The sequence below is a fragment of the Haliaeetus albicilla genome, chromosome 18 (assembly GCF_947461875.1).
Source record: "Haliaeetus albicilla chromosome 18, bHalAlb1.1, whole genome shotgun sequence".
NCBI classification, from domain to species: Eukaryota; Metazoa; Chordata; class Aves; order Accipitriformes; family Accipitridae; genus Haliaeetus; species Haliaeetus albicilla.
Window position 1 is genome coordinate 22,400,464 of NC_091500.1, and position 20,333 is coordinate 22,420,796.

The 20,333-nt window shown below is 40.4% G+C and overlaps 1 protein-coding gene across 4 annotated transcripts in view; it reads right to left on the reverse strand.

Moving 5' to 3' along the window:
- Window positions 1–20,333, reverse strand: part of ERICH1 (glutamate rich 1) — a 100,590-nt gene that overhangs the window by 73,922 nt on the left and 6,335 nt on the right. For 3 of the 4 annotated variants that reach the window (XR_011328632.1, XR_011328634.1, XM_069805913.1), the window contains one exon: window positions 8,764–8,958. Coding sequence is in view for 1 of the 4 variants with exons in the window: in XM_069805913.1 (XP_069662014.1) it covers window positions 8,764–8,958 (195 nt within the window). In the remaining 3 variants the exon portion in view is untranslated. Of the gene's footprint in view, window positions 1–7,303; window positions 7,371–8,763; window positions 8,959–20,333 lie in introns of all 4 variants that reach the window. The other variant, XR_011328633.1, reaches the window with a different exon arrangement.

Consider the following 20,333-nt stretch of genomic DNA (forward strand, 5'->3'; position numbering starts at 1 on the left):
TCTGCCCTTCTCTAGCTGAAACAAATCTGTTTTATCAAGTTCTTACACAAGCCATTTTTCTGTTTCCTTTCTCAAGATAATTGGTTTTCCTACAGCTGGCTACATTTAGGTTTAGAGCTTGTTTACACTTACAGCTAAAGCCGGCATTTTCTACTCCAATTAGGCAACCACTACATACAATTAGATGAGCTACTTGTTAAATTGCTTTCAGTTGTCACAGAGGCCAGCAAGTTTCTCCACAACAGCTAAGATGTTTGGAATGAAGATGTAGAAGAGAAGAATGAGTGAATGTATATACACATGTTTTGCCAACAAGCCAAAAAAAAAAAAAATAAAAGCAAGCATTGCTAGGGGAACTGGAGACTGAACTATGAAGCTATTTCTGCCACAACAGAAGTTACAGATAGACAAGCAGCCCACTCAGTCTGAACAGAGACCATTTATTTTGTCTGGGGGGGAGGGGGGCTGTTTGGTCTTTTTTTGTTCCCGCCCCCCCCCCCCCCCCAAACACCAGATCTCTACATTCCTCCCAAGCATATAGCTACCAGCTTGTAAATCTGGTTGGGCACCATTTCTACCATAGCCACTAGAGGTTGGTGTCTTCAGTCAAATACTCTACTCACTTCTGAATATGTGTCCCATTTTCACAGTATAATGCCACTGTAATATAGCATGTAATATGAGAATTTTTATGGCCTTGAGAGAAGAACATAAGAGTGTGTGACAACACTGTGTTGTATAATAATTATGATCTCCATTGCTCTTCAGATTATTCACAATAGACAGCTTTTTAGAGTAATTAACTAAAACAAAGCTGAATTGTTTAACAAGTCTCTAAAGCTGTTTACTGCATTGGGTACTGCTAGAGTTTGATTTCTCAAGCATATGCTCTTCAATTTGATCAACTAAGAGCCAGGGCTGTCCATGCATATTTTTTAGACAAGTTTTGTCTTCTAGGCACTCCTGTCACAAACTTAAGTTTTCTATAATAGAATGGCTGCAGGAAGACAGGATTAGGATGAGTAAGGACACAGTCCAGGCGTCCCAGTGATAACTTCTTAAATGCAGTATGCTGTCAGCATTAGTGACTTCAATGGAAAAAGTATGAAGGAGAACACAAAACCCAAAACAATCACACAGCTGTACTGAATTTTGACAGGAATTCCTTATACAGGATAACAATGCTGGGATATTTCACAATTGAGAGACATTCACATTTGTATTTAATGAATATGGAGTAAATTGCATTTTGTCTATTTATATAGCATAATTTGGATTCCCTTTTTTAAAAAAACCCTAAAACTTAGGAGTAATAATAGCTTAGTATTTTTCTTCATTACCTCTTACTTAAATAAATGAAGGAAACAAAAAAGATCAAATAGGTTTTCTCCACAAGATCTGAAATTCTGCCTAGGCTCTCTGCGTTTCAATTTCCTTCAGAATTAAGGAAAACACAAAACCCCAAAGTGGAACAGCATGCTTTATACAGAGAAACTGAATACTACACATTTCACTTGTATACAATTATCCTGCTTCAGCAACTCTTAAATTTTAATTTTTATAAGGAAGATACCAAACAACAATCAGTCAATACCAAGTCCTTTAAAAAGTGGTTATAATTTTGACCAAGAAAAAGTCCTGATACTAAGGCGGCCATTAAAAAAGCCAATTCTACAGTTAGCAAGTCTCTAGTCAGAAGCATGCATGTCTACTTTGACTACATACTACAAAGACATTAAAAACAAGTAGTGAGGTTTTAAAGTATCAACAAAAAGTAAAGAAATCACAGAACTGCAGACCTCAAGAGAAACATTCTCCATGAAGTTAATCCTTGTTGCAAGTAGATCCTGCCCTAACACGGGCCAGAAACAAACAAAACCAATCCTTAGAACAAAGTTTAGTCAAAGCTCATATCCAAATGAGTAATTAATAGAAATGCTTTCTTAGTCTTTTGCCACTTTTTTTTGTAGTACCGCAAGTTTTTAAGCATTTATAATGACGCACTTGGAAGCATATTCACAAGCTTCATAGAATCATAGAATGAATGGTAGAATGGTTTGGGTTGGAAGGGACCTTAAATATCACCTAGTTCCAACCCCCTGCCATAGGCAGGGACACCTTCCACTAGACCAGGTTGCTCAAAGCCCCATCCAACCTGGCCTTGAACACTTCCAGGGATGGGGCAGCCACAACCTCTCTGGACAACCTGTTCCAGTGTCTCACCACCCTCACAGTGTGAAGAACTTCTTCCTTCCACCTAATCCAAATCTACCCTCGTTCAGTTTAAAGTCATTATCCCCTGTCTCTACATGCCCTTGTAAAAAGTCCCTCTCTGGCTTTTCCCATAGGCCCCCTTTAGGTACTGGAAGGCTGCTATAAGGTCTCCCCAGAGGCTTCTCTTCTCCAGGCTGAACAACCCCAACTCTCTCAGTCTGTCTTCATAGGAGAGGTGCTCCAGCCCCCTGATCATCTTTGTGGCCCTAGGGGAAAAAAAAAATTAAGTCCTCTTATTTGTAGGAGCTTTCATTTTTCCATTTGCTCTCTTAATACTTTGCCTGCCAAGAAGGCTCAGGTTTATTACATGTATGCGCAACTTTTAAATTGTTTAAGGTAATAAAGCTGGTTATCTAGACCCTCTTTAATTTTATGTTGAAGCAAGAAAAAACTTTTCTTACATCTTCTGAAATTAAGAATTACAGCTCTTGCAATGAAAGAACAAAGTTCCTCGAGGGAAGAAATATTTAGAAAGTCTTACCTAATTGCCTTGGGGTGGGGGGGAGAACCCCTATTTTGGTTACATCACTTTCTCATTGAGTATTTTGGTAGAATGGGGGGGGGGGGGGGGGGGAAATCTGATTTAGGACAATTAGAATCCAAAGGGAAGGTACATCTTAGCATGCCCTTGAACAGAAATTTTGGCCACAGGCATGTGGTTGGGTTTGTTAGGGTTTTTTTCAGTCACTTTAAGAAAAAAAAAATTATCTTTTCAAGAGGTAAGAAATAAGTGACTACCCCCCTTCTTTGTGGTTCAGAAGAAGCATGGCACCTCCACACGTTTTCTCTATCCCTAACAGACCTACCATCTTCCTAAAGAAAATACAAATACCATTCAGAAGATCACTCTGTAGTCACAAAGGACAGAATCTCCCTTCAATCTCTAGTTATTCCAGGCCTCATTGTAAGCTTTAGTTCCAGAACTATGGGGAGCTTTATGGGACAACCATTTCTGATACTAAATTAATCTACCAAAATTAAATGGGAACCATTCATTAACATGGGTCCTGATCCTCTATATACTTAAGCATCACAACTTCAACTTGATCTCAAAAGAGGCATATAAATTCAAATATTTACAGGATATAAAAGTATGATCTTTAAATTTTATGGGCATAAGTCCCTATTATGCTTCAAGATGCAGAAATTTAAGGCAATGCTGCCAACTGCATTAGAATAAATATAAGAACGTAGGGGGCGTTAGCTCATGCATATAGGTAATGGTATTTTCACAATTTGAAAATAACTGTTAAAGGCAAGTAGAACATCGTGATGAGTTTTATAGTAAAAGCCGTTATTTAATGCTAGAAAATACTTAGACTTTGGGTCAGCTTCTTTTTAAAGAAATCCTCAATTTCTTATTGACACTAAATTAAATTTTTCAGCAGATTTTGTAGGACTGAAATAATCACTTTCAAACTAGGAGGGAGTTTGTATTTACACAAAAAAATCCCTCTCATTTTCCATTGTCCATCTTAGACTACTGCTACTTAAATGATCAGCTGTTTCATTGTTATGCCCATAACCTTTGGTCTACAATAAAAGAAGTTACTTAAAATAGTATATGATAAAAAAATTAAGTCAATGCCTTTATGTTTGTCCAAGACCATACATTTTATAGCTCCAAATCTTACAGCCTATCACTAAACATGTACTTTCAGTGTCCACTACCATAAAATCACAACATTTAAATGACAATTAATGCAAGAGCTCCTTAAATTTAAATGAAACCACAACCAGGGAAGAATGGTTAAGTTACCTGTTGGTTTCACAGATGGACAACTGATTTCTCTTTTTCCTCTGAGTTTATCACTGCAACCCTCTTCAGAGCTTTTTTTTTTTTTTTTAAGTACACACTTGTAGATCATCAAGGAAGAACCCTTTCTGTACTACCATAGCATTTGCTTGCCTCCAACAGAAAACAAGGTCAGCTAGTTTGCTGTTAATTTCAGGAACAGCCTTGTTACTTGGCTGTGAAAATCATAAATATGGACCTGTTCTTTTTGCTCCATGTTCCCTTTCCCATAGGCTATATTTTACCTGTACTAGCATTCTGGATCAAAAGCTTTAGTTTCATTAACTTGAAGAAAGTTGTATTAGGAACCAGGTATAGACAATCAGAGGAGTTATATATCACAAGGTCAACTAAATTCTCCTCCTCACCTCCCACTTTAGTGGGAGTTTAGCCAGGCCCTGATTTATAAGGAATGGTATAGATTCACTACAAATGAAGGCATTTTTAGCTTAAGAAATCACTCCATAGTCATGCTTATTTAGCACATGTTCATCACAGAGCCAATAAATAGCCTGTTACCTATTTTGAAAGGACAATTAGTTCCCATTGCTATCAAATATCATTTTATAGAATAAGTTTAACACTTTATCAGCCTTTTGAAAATGTTCCTCTCATTATTGACTACACAAAAGAAGTACTAGAAATACTGATCTAGAAAAACAAAATGGGTATCAAACAAATGAAACTACAACAAGTTGAGATTACCAGCCAATCTTGTCACAGTAACAGGATGCAATACAGGACAACAGCCACACAATCCTTCAAAACCAAATTCTACCACAGACATGTAAGAAAGCCCTGTAGCCAACCTGTTACTAGCCATCTGTATTACAGATGGGGGGGGGGGGGGGGGCTTTTTTTTTTTAATTAAAAAAAAAACAAGAACAAAACACAACCCCAACAAACAACTCCCCCAGTAACACAGATTTCTAGACTAGTATGTGTTGGAAAGGACTTTTGGAGGTCATTAGCCCAAACCCCATTAAAATATGACCCAATTAGATAAGGTTTTCTAGTACACTGTTTAGTTTTCAGTTCCTCCAAGGATAGATACCAAAACTCCCTCTGGGCAGCCCATTCCCAATGTTTCATCATCCTCAAGGTGGAATGTCCTCCCCCATCTAGTTGGAATTACTCTTGCCACTTCTTTGTTGTCCCTTCTGTTGCTGAGCACCTCCAAAAACTGCATGGCTCAGTCTTCTCTATAGTCCTCCTTCCCATTTGGTAGTTGAAGTAATGAGATTTCCTTTTCACATTCTTTTCTTATGACTGAACAAACTCAATTCTCTCAGTCTCTCCTCATACATAATGCCATCTGGCTCTCTGGCCATTACAGTGCCCTACATTGGACTCAATCTACTTTGTCCCTACCTTTCTTTTACTAAGGAGCCCACTGGTCACAGTACTTCCATTATGGACTCACAAACGCTGCTCCAGTGTGGTCTCACAAAAGGAACGATTGCTTCCTTCCAACTGCTGGCTATGTTGCTAGTAGAGCACAGTATGTCATCTGCTGCCTTTGTGGCAAGGATGCAACTCTGACTCATGTTCAGCTGGGCATCCACCAGAACACCTAGGTCCTTTTCTGTGGAGCTGCTTCCAGCCAGGGTACTCCCAGCCTGTATTGTTGCTTATTCCATGTCAGACACTGGACTCTGCACTCCAGTATTAATCCCCAAAGTACACCACTAGCACATGGCCATTTATTGAACTTTGTACTGTTGATTACCATCCTTTGAGCCTGGCAGTCTATCTGACCATTCACTTACCCAGTTGATACCTCACCTTCTTGGCTATAAGAATACTACAGCAGACTATGTTGAAGGCCCTGCTAAAAAAAATTAAAGAACATGCACTGTGCCCTCCCTATCTACAAGCCAGTCACATCATCATAGCAAGCAACTGGGTTGTACAACCTGTCTTTGGTAAACCAAGACTTAATGTTCCCAATTCCCTTTTTGTCCTTCACAGGCTTGGAAACAGCTTCCAGAAGCTGCATTTACTCTGTAACATGTCCACAGTTTTCCAGACCCTCCTTCTTGCCTTTCTTGAAAATGGGTACAATGTTTGCCATTTCCAGTCACTGAGGAACATCCCAATTGTGATTTCTATCCTCAAAGAGGATAGAAACCAGCCTCTTCACGACATCAGCCAGCAGCCCTGGATGCACACCATCTTGTCCCACTGACATGCAATTGTGCAACTGGCTTAACTACTCCCTAGCTATCATCATCTCCTGTGGGCAATGCTTCACTCCCATAGACTTTATCATTAGGCTCAGTGGCCTGGGAGGTCTAAGGACAAATGTTACCAGTAAAAACAGGCAAAAAAGGCACCAAGTACCTCAGCCTTTTCCTTGTCTTCTATCACTAGTCCCTTGCCCATTGAGTAGTGGGCCTGCATTTTCTTTAGCCTTCCAGTTTTTGTCCCCACCCTTCTTGTTTCTTCCCACATATCTCATGAGTTTCAATTCCATCTGAGCTTTGGCCTTCCTAACTCCATCCCAGCATACTTGGGCAACATCTCTATATTTCTCTTGGGTAGATAATGCTTGCTTTCACCTTCTCTGTATTTCCTTTTTGTCTTGTAAGGGCCCAGAGCTCCCTCCTAGGAGCTTAGCTGCATGCACTTACAGACAGCTCTCTGATATCACACAGGTGGTGATCCAGATTGTTATGAAGAAAGAGCTGCTTATGAAAGACCTCTAAGAAGCTGTCTTAGCAGGGGATCCCCTCACATCACTTAGGAGCTGCTTTTAAGCTAGACTGCAGCCATGCCTGTGCCTGGGCACATACCCCATTTGATGCACACGCTGACTCACAGACTTTACATATTGGCTTGACCTCAGACCTGCCTTGTCACTATTGACTTGCCTGGTGTCACTGGACTGTTGGCTGAACCTGGTTACGGTTACCTGGAAAAGGAGAGCAGAGCATGTCTGGTACTGTGGGATTGCTTCCACAGTTATGACACAGCTCCTGTGCCTACCTTGTCCCAGCTAGCCTTCCCTCACCCTCCCATTGCTGGTCCCTGACACATCTGAGCTCAGTCAGTGTGGTGGGTTGACCCTGGCTGGATGCCACGTGCCCACCAAAGCCACTCTATCACTCCCCCTCCTCAACTAGACAGGGGAGAGAAAATATAACAAAATGCTCGTGGGTCAAGATAAGGACAGTTTAATAAAGCAAAGGTTGCACGCGAGAGCAAAGGAAAACAAAAGATTTTATTTTCTACTTCCCATCAGCAGGCGATGTCTGGCCACTTCCTGGGAAGCAGGGCTTCAGTACACATAGTAGCTGCTCTGGAAGACAAACATAAATAACAAATGCCCCCCCTTCCATCTCCCTTTACTTAACTTTTATAGCTGAGCTGACATCATATGGTATGAACTATCCCTTTGGTCAGTTTGGGTCAGCTGTCCTGGCTACATCCCCTCCCAAGATCTTGCCCAGCCCCAGCCTGCCAGTGAGGGGGGGAAAATGTTGGAGAGACAGCCTTGATGCTGTGCCAGCACTGCTCAGCAGCAGCCAAAGCACTGGTGTGTTACCAACACCTTTCTAGCTACCAATACAGAACACAGCACTATGAGGGCTGCTATGGGGAGAATTAACTCCATCTCAGCCAGACCCAATACAGTCAGGCAACCTGCTACACTTGCCTAGTTTTCCGCATGTCAAAATGAGTCACTCTTGTGCTTTAAGAAGGTTATTCTTGAAGATCAATCAGCTCTCCAAAGATCCTTTGCAATTCAGACCAGTCTTTCATTCAATCGTTCAGGGATCTGCTTGGTACAAGACAAACATCTGTTCTTCTGTAGTACAGGGATCTAATCCTACTACTCATTTTGCTCACTACTTTTAGGACTTTAGTCTCCTGGCCCAGACCATATCCACAATCAGTTCTTCCTTGTTTGTAAGGTCTAGCTGAGCACATCCCCTAGAGAAAGCTTTTTATACTCTCAGGAAACATGCCTTTTTATTTCAAGTCAGTTTAACAACCTCTTTCAGTTAGGGCAAAATTTGGTTTTAGATGAGCTAAAACACAAAGCAGTTCACACTTCTTCTGTACTTATGCACAGAGCTTTCACCCACAAGTAATAACACAGCTACCTCATTTTGCAACTGCTTCATCTTTTAGCATAGCATCCACATTTTACAACCTGTTTTAACTTACCTGTCAAAACATTCACGTGCCACTTTCATTGCATAAACACAGACAAAATAACACTCTTTAGCAGGGTACTAACACAGTGCTTGAACTGATATTTGCCTTCTGTTGGCTTTACGTTCCCCATGGGGTTTATGTTGCAACGTGAGGGCAGGAGGAAGTGCTGGAGCATGTACTCCCACCAATCTTTTGGTGTATCTCTAATAGCTGAGCAGAGTTGTACCAGTGTAAGTTATTTTCTCACTCTTCAACAGACATTACACCAAAGACAGTTATAGCGTACACTGAAGTTTCATATTAGCTATTGCTAAGTGCTGCATTCGTGCATATACACCAAGACTATTTCTTGGCTTTCACAGGACTTACATGCTGACCAAGTGTTCTACATATTAAGTACCACTAGCACTTGCATTCAAATGTGCCTGTTGGTATCAATAGATGAAAAAAAATAATAGGTACTATACTGTTTCAAGTAAAGTAACTATATTTGAAAGCACATTATCAGAAACAGGACTATGCAGTCTCACCTTGAAATGATTCGCAGGGTGTACCAGTTGATGCGCTAACATCTGCTGATGAAGTCTGAACATCATCCAAACTCTTTTCTTTGGATTTTGAGCCCAGATTTCTGAGAACCGCCTCCTCTTCTCTACTTGAAGTGTGCACAAGAGAAGATGATGAAGTTTCAGCATAGAGTCGTTTCAGTACTTTCCCTATGAACACTGTGGGGTAAGAAAACTTCTTGAACAACAAGAAATGCAGTGTTTTAAAGGTATTTTAAGACTTAAAAAACCCAACAACTAATTAAAACAAGATAGTTTCCCTCATATTCCATGCACATTTGTCTTCAGTAGTCCCTACCTCTTACAAGTAAAGCTGAAAATAATATATTAAAGTCCTAAACTTGAGTCAGAAAAGCAGCTTAAACACCCCAGAGTTCAATAGCAAGGTTACATTTAAAGTCTTCTATTTGACTACATTTTGGCAATAAATTAATACAGTACATTTACAGACTAAACACTTTTTAAAAAATTTCTTTTAAAACAAGTATCTTCCTACACAAGTGTTATAAGGCTGCTCAAAATGCAGGTCTATTCTGGCACAGAGGCACTGCAATTGAATCACTCATTAAAATCAGCAAGCTACAACTATTTAATCACACAGAAAAACTAAAAGTAGACAGCAGCAGAAACACATGGTAACCCAATTATTTTTACAGAATTAGCAGTATACTTATACGCCTCTTCCTCTTATGGGCCCCTTTCTGACGACACTAGCAATCTGCTACTAGTTACTCAAATGGAAGCATCATTTGATTAAAGAAAAGAAATATATGCAAATAATCTACTCATCAACAAAACTATCACCTTTATATGGATGCATGCATATTTCAATCACTTGAAATTACTTATTATATTAAAATATAAAGTAATACTATGAAAGTTTTTATCTATTGCAAAACAACATCCCCAGTTTCATGAATTCTACGTGGTCAAGCAGGTATTGTGGGATGGGAGGAGGTGGCAAAAGAGTTTTGGAGAAAAACATGTTATCTTAACTCCAATTTTAAATTTAACATACAGTGTATGGACACTATACAAGCAAGCTGGTGCAGATTCTTAACAAAATTCTGCCAAGAGAAAAGGACTTACACTGTTATAAGAAGAATGGCTCCTACTGCAGCTTAACAGAAGATCATACTATCATCACACAACTCTCTTCAATAAATTACTTTCCTTCGCAACTGAAAAAAATCACCTTAATCAAGCTAGGAAATCCTTGAACCACTAGTCCCTGATAGACAAGCTTTATCTCCACAAGTACCTTGGCAATATGCTCCAGTTGTCATGTAAATGACTAACTATGGGGGAGAAAGTCCTGTTACACTTTTTTTGAGCTCTTGCTAGTTTATATGTGATCACTTACTCTTTGCTTGTGCCCAGTCTCTTGAATAATCTCTGACCTTATGAAAGGCCTATGACAAGATGTAAGCCTGAAGAGATACTTGTGCAGAGAGCTTTGCTTATGAAGTCCAAATTTTAGTTTTTCTGTAGTTATCCATCATTCACTGACATGAAAAAACGCATGACAAGCTGCCAGCTATGTCCCCATCAAGTAAGCACAATCCATTTTGCAAGTTATGGGTTAAGACCATCATTCCCAAAAAGACAGACATCAACGAGTGACTGTATATTTTCTTTTCATAAGGTTCCCTTGCTAGGGTATTCTACAGCTAGAGAGACAAAATCAGCAATTAGTCTCCTCAGAGGACAACTAGAGAATGTAGACAGAAATAAGCAGCGTAATAAGACAAAGTTAACTGCCCTTTGCAGATCTCTGAATCTAAAGCAAGTTGTCCAAGAAGTTTATCCTGGATCCTTTCCCTGAGTACTGCTACTAACACTGCAGCATTTTAATGAACTCCAGTAGAACAGTTACTAAATGTCGTGGTTTAATCCCAGTAGGCAGCTCAGCCCCACACAGACACTCACTTACTCCCCCCGACGTGGCACAGGAAAGAGAATCAGAAAGGTAGAATTGAGGGTTGAATTGAGGTGAAGACAGTTTCATAGGCAAAGCAAAAGCTGCGCACACAAGCAAAGCAAAACCAGGAATCCATTCACCGCTTCCCATGGGTGGGCAGGTGTTCAGCCATCTCCAGGAAAGCAGGGCTCCACCACATGTAACCGTTACTTGGGAAGACAAACGCCATCACTCCGAATGTCCCCCCCTTCCTCCTTCTTCCCCCAGCTTTATATGCTGAGCATGACGTCCTATGGTCTGGAATATCCCTTGGGTCAGTCAGGGTCAGCTGTCCCGGCTGTGTCCTTCCCAGCTCCTTGTGCCCCACCAGCCTCCTTGCTGGGGTGGGGGGAGAAGCAGAAGAGGCCTTGGCTCTGTGTGAGCACTGCTCAGCAATAACAGAAACATCCCTGTGTTATCAACACTTTCTAGCACAAATCCAAAAAAACATAGCACCACAGGAGCTGTTATGAAGAAAATTAACTCCAGCACAGCCAAACCAGTATACAAATCAACATTCAAGCACTTGCACCGAGGAAGCTGTTCTTCCAAAGCAAATTATCATTGAGATACTGATGAATCTATATATGGAAATACATTTTCTCCAAACCTATGAGGAGCTATGTAGCTATCTCCTCAGCAGCTACAGTGGATTTTATGCTCCCCATCTTGAAATCTGATTTCTCTAGTCATCTGTTCAGTTACCCCCACAAAAAATGACTTCACTCTTTCTTTTTAAAATATAAGGACTATATTCACATGCACATTAGCATTGCTTCAGAAAGCAATACGAGACAAGTTTTGATACATTCATTCCTTCTCATTCACATGGAGCTCTTCCCATCTCTAATATCTATGCTTGAGAAAGCAAGCTGAAACAATGCCTGCCTTTGGAGGGTGAGAATACTGAGGAAAATATTCTTTCACAAAATCGCTCTTGCTTAGAAAGAAATATGTAGATCAGCAGCAGTAATAGATTTACTTGAGCAAAGATGTGGTTTAGGTGCCAACACCAAAGCAGCATCCAATCTTATAGGGTGGAGTTTTCAGCAGACACAGGAAGAAGCAGCTGTGTGCAGAGTGGGAGAGTTCATTATTGCCTGCAAAGCTTTCACACCTGTGTCAGTGCATCTCAGCCCTGCAAAGTCATCTCTTAAGACAACTAGTAATTCCCAATAATCATGACAGAATGGAAATGAGCAGCAGTGACACCTAGTCATGACAAGGTCCCTGTTTGGAACCTGATATATTTCAAGGCTTCTGAAGACAGCAGGAAGCGATGTATCCCAGCAGTATACCCTCCTTGGGAGAGTGAAGAAGGTGGTATCGCTAGAGAGCAGATGAAAAAAACTCACTGATTTAGTCTGAACTATTTGGAATCCTAAGTATATTGTAGCCTGAAGAAAAAAAAAATCTGCCTGCAGCCCAAAACTTTTTGAACAAGTTTGTCCTGTGTATCAATGAAAAAGGAAATTAGGCTCTGAGGAATATCTATCCTGCCACACTCAGCAGCTTTACACACTCCAGAGAAGCATTCTGCTTTGCAGTTAAGAGTTTCAGAGCTGAGCTACCAAAACATTTTTCAGATGATAGAAGATGCTCCTTCCTCAGGGTTTTATTGCTGCAATTACCAAAAAAAAAAAAAAAAAAAGATATCCATGAGCATTGGCTTAACCACAGGAGGCTGGTCTTGCCTGATGCTACAGAGCAGTTTTTCTCCCCTATTCAAAACTCTCCTTAACCTGATGCCTTTGGCACCATGCAGCTTCAGAGATCAGTCCATCTGGTAGGAATAACTACCTCTTAACAAGATATTAACAATAAAGAAAATTCAAGGAAGAATACCTACTACCAGAGACATATCTAACCTATCAGAGTTACAAAATGGAATAAGACTTGCTCTCACCATACCTGTAGCATAGCCAAATACATATATATGGTTATTTGATGCTGTTGTTTTCCAGTCAATATAAGTGATGGAGGATCTGTACAGATTCATGTGGTCTTTCAAGAGACCAATCTGGGAACACTTTTCTACTTTTTGTAAGACTGATGTTTCTAAACAACCATATACAATTTTGAGATGTGTTTTTAAAAAGACCGCAAGAAAAGATGAGGGACACCACAATAAGATGAAGGATACACTACTTGGAGTCAGAATCAACGAAATTTGCCACATTTATATACAGCATTAATGCACAACGTACAAGGGACTGAATTTAATATATTCTACTGGGTATGTTTTTGAGGACATTCTTGAAAATTGTATTCACATATTACAAAACCTGGCGTTCCAGTCTGGAAGAGAAAGAATAGTTTTAGGGGAATTATCTCTGGAACTGAGCCTGTAATCGAACAGGAAAGAAATGTGAACAGCAGTAAGAAGCCAATTACAAGGAAAAAAAAAAGGGAAGCCTTGTTGCACAGACTACTGCAAATATATCTCTCCTCTTAGAATAAAGCAGTCTCTGGAACTAACAGATGAGAAACTGGAAATGAGAGAAGAAAACAGATAAGCTAAGTGGTTTAGTTTTGTGGAATAGATTGAACACACTTCAAGATTATACAAAGGAAACTTCACAATGTTAGAGCTGGGCATATGGTCAAAAGGAGGTACTGTACAATAATAATATTAACAGAAATACCTGGCCCAAATCATAAAGGTTTAAAGAGTCTTCGCTCTTCAGCTGTAGGGGAAGACCAGGCTACACTGACTGTTAACAAGCTTATAACGATTAAAGACAGAAATGAAACCTTATGGACTTTTTCTCCCCCCAAGGGGGTGGGAGGGCTCCACACTTAGGGGGACAAGCAAACATTCCTAAATGGAGATTACTAAGATGGAGGTGGCTACAGATTAAAACCTGTGTGTTTAATCAATCACGAGAGAGACTGAGCCACTACTGTGATGGAGGTCACGTACAATGACAATGTGATCCAAGACCGTATTTGGCCAAGTATTTTTTAATCCGAGACGGGAAAATGAAGTACATTAATATATGAATCTAGAGAGATCTCACCAAAAAACTTGTACAGCCTTAAGTCTGCTGTGTACAAACCACCTGAACTCAAACCTGAGCAGACACAGAGAAGAGTTTTTACAATAACCAACAAGACATGGAACAACAACAAAAAGCTAGGCTGTTTAGCAGAAGCAAACAAATGCCAAAACAATTTTAAGCAAGTAGTGAGAAGTGTTATATAGCTCAAGGATAAGATTACATTAGACCATGCCACAAAAATATTAGAAACTACTGGTGAATGAGAGCTGCCAACCAACGCACTGATGAGCATCCAGAAGTATTGCAACATTCTTCTACTAAATTAACAGGAGAAAACAAAACTACATAGTTAGAGAAGTCTCTTATATTAAGCTCTAACTCCTATAAACACTATAGGGCTCACTGCCAACAGGAAGGACTAGAACCAACTGCACTGAAGACTGCTTTTAACACTATATTCTTCAAAGATCACTCCAGGGTTCCTTACATTTGGTTACTGACACATAGGCAAACTAAGCCAGAGATCAGATGTCTGTGATCACATTGGATCCTTTTATTTGTTAAAAGGAGGTAGACAAAATTTATCTAAAACAGGTCTCTGAAATTAAAGCTAGCAAGAAGGGGTCACATCAAATAGTACCAGATAAGTTGACTTTCATCAGGTACACTAATGCTGTACAAGACAGACATTCATAAAGAAAGAATAAGTTACTAGTTGTAACCACTGCATGGCTATTGCTTTTTTAAAGGGGTAAAAACCACATGACATCTTAATGCAGTAACCAAGGTCCTGAACTTTGCTTACTACTTCAGCAGTACACCTAAGGCAGAGTCACATTTAAGGGCAGTATATAAAAATGTATATACACAACTCATTTAGAGCATTAGGATGAGCTTTTGCTCAGCTTCCTCATAGAAATCCCACTGACATCAAGTTTTCCACTTAAAGAAATATAATTTGGCTTATAGTAGTGGCAAATGACAGTTTAAAAAGCCAACAGTGGAAGATTTTAATCTGTAGAGCCACTGTACTTTTCATTCAAAATATAATTATATTTAAAACACAAGAACTTTCCTCACAGCATTATTAAGAGCTTATGCCATTTTACAGTGAAGTATGTGGCTTCTGTGTACTTCTATAACTTCAAAAAAATCCAGCTGCGGTGTTGTGTCTGAGATGCAGAGAGCTGTAAGCACAAGATGAAGAGAGCAGTTCCTGTGTTTCTGCAGTTAGAGTATTTCAGTTGGAAGGGAGCTACAATGATCATCTAGTCCAACTACCTGAAATTTTTAGTAGAAAACTTCAATTCTAATAGACCTACAAATGTGAAAAGCTTACATATTCTAGTCTGGTCTTCTGAGTAAGTTTTCTATTTAATTTCAAAAGTGAAACAAATTCACTTTCTAGATGAAAACATGCAACACTAATCAAAACACCCAGCCTGTAATTGAAAGCACTGAATGTCCCTACTGTGCAATGAGCTGAAGCAACACCAGAAGACATCTTTCCAGGAATTCCTCAGTAACAAAGTATTTTCAGAAAAGAGAACAAGTTGCAATAGGTACCAGACTAGTTCCATGGCTAATTCTTGACAACTGGTGTGGAAATAGTGAAGTACAAATACATCAGAAAACTGAAAAAGCACCAAGTCTCTACAGTTTTACATAACAAACCAACCAAAGTGTAAGTCTGAGAAACACAGTGCAGAACACGTGCTGGTTAGTGATACAAATTGTGAACATCTAGGATCTTTCTACCACAATTTTGTGAGAAGAGTAAAAAGCATCCTTCAAATAAATGCATTGTTTGGCATCTACATATTAAAATCAACACCACTTTAAGTTTCTTAGGTACATAAGCAGACTACCCACAAACACACACATGTGAACACTGGAATAGTACTGCAGATTTATAAAGGTTCTCCTGGGGTTGACAGCATGACTTAAAACTCAGTTAAGACTACAGACTGTAACAAAAGCATGCTGAAAAACTAAACAAATAAAGTTCTGAACAACATCGGAAGTGTTCCTGTCCAGCTGAGTGCAGGAGGTGACAACTTCCTCAAAAACATTTCTGTGGAGAATGCTTGCCACATACTTTTGGCTACTTGCCATACATACTGTAAGCAACCCCACCACATTTCTCAACTGGTTGCCTTCTGCCTACTTAAATGCAACTTGGGCAGCAAGAATAAAATAAGCAGCATCAAGAGCGCTGAACACATTAGAACTCTGTGAAGCTTGCAAGCTGCCCTACTTGGTCTCTCTCTCCCCTACAGACAGAAGTTTTCCAAAAAGGGAAGAGTCAGGAATTTCTTCTGAAGACATCCTATGTGTAAGATGTGTTAACATGCTATTTCTGCTAAAGCAGAAGAAAAGATAGTACAGCAAAACAGAAGAGGATGGAAAGGGGAGACAGAATGATAATCCACATGCAGAACATATGGGCAAGGCTTCATTAAAATGTTCAGTTCATCTGTTAGTGCAGAATTACTCTGATATTCAAAAGGATTTAAATCCTTGAAGTCTCTTTTATTGTGTAAGTATCACATCTCCTACGAAGGCCACGGCAGGACAGTTACTTTACAGCATGGTCATAAAAATCACAGAACAGTTAAGGTTGGAAGGGACATCCAGACATCATCTAGTCTAATCCTAATGCTCAGAGAAAAATCAACTAGAGCAGATTCCTTAGGGCCTTGCCTAGTTGGGCATAACAACCCTATTGCCTGCATAATCTCCTCTTCCCTAATGGTGGCTGGACAGTCAACTCTTGACTGGAGGTGCTCAAGGGGACCACTTGAAAAAGAGTGGCTCTTGAAAAAGAGATACCTGGATTTCATGAGGACCCAAAGCAACAGGCTATAAAAGCATTTTAAGAGACTGCTACATACAGATAATGCTAGCCAGACTGCCATTCTTACCAGTTAGCAGATGGAAGACTGATGATAACTTCTGGCTTGGAGCTACTATCTATTCCCTTAAGCCATTCCCCAAAGCTTACTTGCCCTTTAACCATACAGCATTGACTTTCATATTTTAGGTCTTCTGGATTCTTTCCAAAGGAGTTGCTCAACTGGCCAAACTGAGGAACAAAGGTCATAGAATCATTTAGGTTAGAAAAGACCTTTAAGATCGAGTCCAACCATCAACCATGCCCACTAAACCATGTCCTGAATGCCTTGTCTACACGCTTTTTGAATACCTCCACGGATGGCGACTCAACCACTTTCCTGGGCAGCCTGTACCAAGGCTTTACCCTTTCAGTAAAGAAATTTTTCCTAATGTCCAACCTAAACCTCCCCTGGTACAACTTGAGGCCATTTCCTCTCGTCCTATCTCCAGCCACCTGACAGAAGAGACCAACACCCACCTCACTACAACCTCCTTTCAGGTAGTTGTACAGAGCGATAAGGTCTCCCCTCAGCCTCCTTTTCTCCAGGCTAAACAACCCCAGTTCCCTCAGCCGCTCTTCATAAGACTTGTGCTCCAGGCCCCTCACCAGCTTCATTGCCCTTCTCTGGACACACTCCAGCACCTCAATGTCTTTCCTGTAGTGAGGGGCCCAAAACTGAACACAGGACTCGAGGTGCGGCCTCACCAGTGCTGAGTACAGGGGAACAATCACCTCCCTGCTCCTGCTAGCCACACTATTTCTAATACAAGCCAGGATGCCATTGGCCTTCTTGGCCACCTGGGCACGCCACTGCCTCATACTCAGCCAGTTGTTGACCAATACACCCAGGTCCTTTTCCGCCAGGCAGCTTTCCAGCCACTCCTCTCCAAGCCTGTAGCGTTGCATGGGGTTGTTGTGACCCAAGTGCAGGACCTGGCACTTGGCCTTGTTGAACCGCATACAATTGGCCTCAGCCCATCAATCCAGCCTGTCCAGGTCTTCACTCTCTATTTGTTTGGCCTAACTTACAGCGAATCTTGGGTCATGGCTCTATAAGTCTCAAAAAGACAAAGGCACCTAGTTTACGTTTCAGAAACTAGGGGCAAAATTCAGTTTGCAGTTATGATGCCTAGTGGTAGACCCATGCAAGGCATCATACTCTGTTTACACATTAGATACCCCTCCAGAGACCTAGTGTATACAAGACACCAATTCTGCCAACCAGCCACTGGGTGTCCAAGATGTACTCAGTACAGATGATACTGCACTGAGTACAAGCCCCAGTTATAGTCAATGGAAATCAATACGCAGGACCTCTGAGGATAATGAAATGTATTAATCTTGACCTGAATTTCACAATACAAGAAAAGCCACACACACATTGCTCCCAGACAAAAACAAAACACCCAATCACCAACCCTCACAGCCAAAATCCCACAAGCAAAACAAAAAGGACATAGCTTAAAGCTCAAAGACCCCAGAACCATTGCTAGAAATCGCAGAGACCACAGGCTTGAATTATGTCAAGAGGGCGTGCGTGTGCACACGCACACACAAGTTCTAGCCCTGACGGCAATGAATAGCTATTTAAACATTAACTTCAAAAATCTTTGACTAGAGATCACTTAGCTGCAGAGAAGATTCCCAGACTTGGGATACCAGTTCAGCAACTACCAACAGATTAAAAATCAAACAAAGAGGAAAGGGAGGAACTAACTACAGCAAAACATTTCACGGCAGCTGAGCAGGGTACCATTTTCCCACTCCCCCTCATTTTTATACAACTTTCCCATTTCCAAAAGTGTTCAAGCTGCACAGAGATAAGAGGAAAGGAAGAAGAATGCAATGACATGCAGTTACATCCTGTATAGCCTGACAGTTCAGATCATCGTAAGGGTGTATTTTATATTTAAGAAGGGATGCTGTTGTTCAAATCAGGAGGAAGAAAAGGAAAATGTAATTTTCCTGCTACCAGCGAAGTCAGCTTTGCCAAGAGTGACATACTTCCTTTCCACCATCAACAGCGTGTGTACAAACCAAAGCAAAGCACCGTCATGGGAATAACAAAATTGATCTTTCCAAAGGGGCGGGGGAGGGGAAAAGTGTGAAATATGCTGAATTCTAGCTGTGGTCAAAGTACAGTTTTATGCACATAGGAATGGGAAGCCTCCAATTTTACAGTATTCTGCATTGTGTTCACAACCCACAAGCAGTCCTCATCCTGGTGAGGCTATGGTAACAGGCTCTTACAAGAGTAGCTGAAGCACAAAACAGGATAAAAGTAAGGACTGGAAGATCTGGTGCAGAAAATTCAGGCTGAAGCTGACTATCTCTTGAAAGAGGCACTTGTAGACAAACACAGAAGCTAACATCTTACAAGATCTCATGTTTGGTCAAAGAGGATGCCATTCTGCAGATCATCTACAACATCTTCAGTTTTCATACTTCAGACTTCACTGCATCTATCTATAAATTTATAGCCCTTGTTTCCAAACAGCACTGTTATTCTCTGACATTCTTTCTTGAGGAAGATACCAAGTAATTTTTCAGCTTCAAATTTCAGGGTGGAATTCACTTGCACCTTAAGGCCAGAAAAAGCGCTAGGCTATCTTGTCTTAATGACTGAAAGAAGTAATTTTACGCACCTACCCACACTGAGACCTGACAACTTGTGTCTTGAGTATTTTTAATATATTTCAAATGATTCCAGAGGCCCTTCAAGAACTGGAGGAACTAAATAGTTCACATGAGTTTTTTTCCAGTGCTTAATCACCTTTGGCATAAAACACACACACCATGTTTGCTACTCACATTTGAAAAGCTTGACTTTTTTTTGGCCTTGGTCCCTTTTCTGCCTCGTCTTACTATATTAAGGAATCCTGTATTACATAGTCATTTGTTTCCTGTGAAGATCTCCCTACATGTTAGAAACCTCGATTCTGAAGAAGAGTCTTTTGGTCTGGAAGGCACAGTCTCTCAGCTTCATATACCTTAAACTACCTGCATTCGCAAAGAAAGCACTTCTATGAACAAAGGCTGTTCATCCCATTTCCCCCAAGAGCTATTATCATCTGGGTCAGCAGATGTCAAGGAGGGTGGGTTGCTTGGTTTTGGTTTCTTTGGAACTACAAAACTCTGGAATTAAGACTGACTAGGAACACCATGGTGAAATGCCAATATCACAAACTGATTATTTTTAACTTGACTAGCTCCTTACACAATCTTTTAGTTCTACTAGCCTCATAAAACTTGATTGACAGCTTAAATGGAAAAATTTGTACAGTTTTTGATATAATTTCTACACATAAGGTGGGAATGGTCCTTTTCCCCACTTTTACAATTGCTCTCATTGACACTCCATATAACATAAATCATTTTACTCTTAACTGCTAAAGCTATTATTACAAATTTAGTGGGGGAAAAAAAGAGAACCTACACGTACTGTTTGGGAATCAAATAACAGAAGGATTTACTTGCATTCAAGGTCAGATGAATTCTGTGCATGAACTACTAGGCATCAGCTGTCTGCATCCCAGTACAGTTGGTAACCAAAAAGTCACGGGGAGCTGCACAAGAAGCTCAGATGCTGCCATTTAAAATCCAGCATGTAACGTTAACTTCACAATATTGAGGTTCATCTCAAGACCTCTGACATTATTCTCACTGAAACAGCATC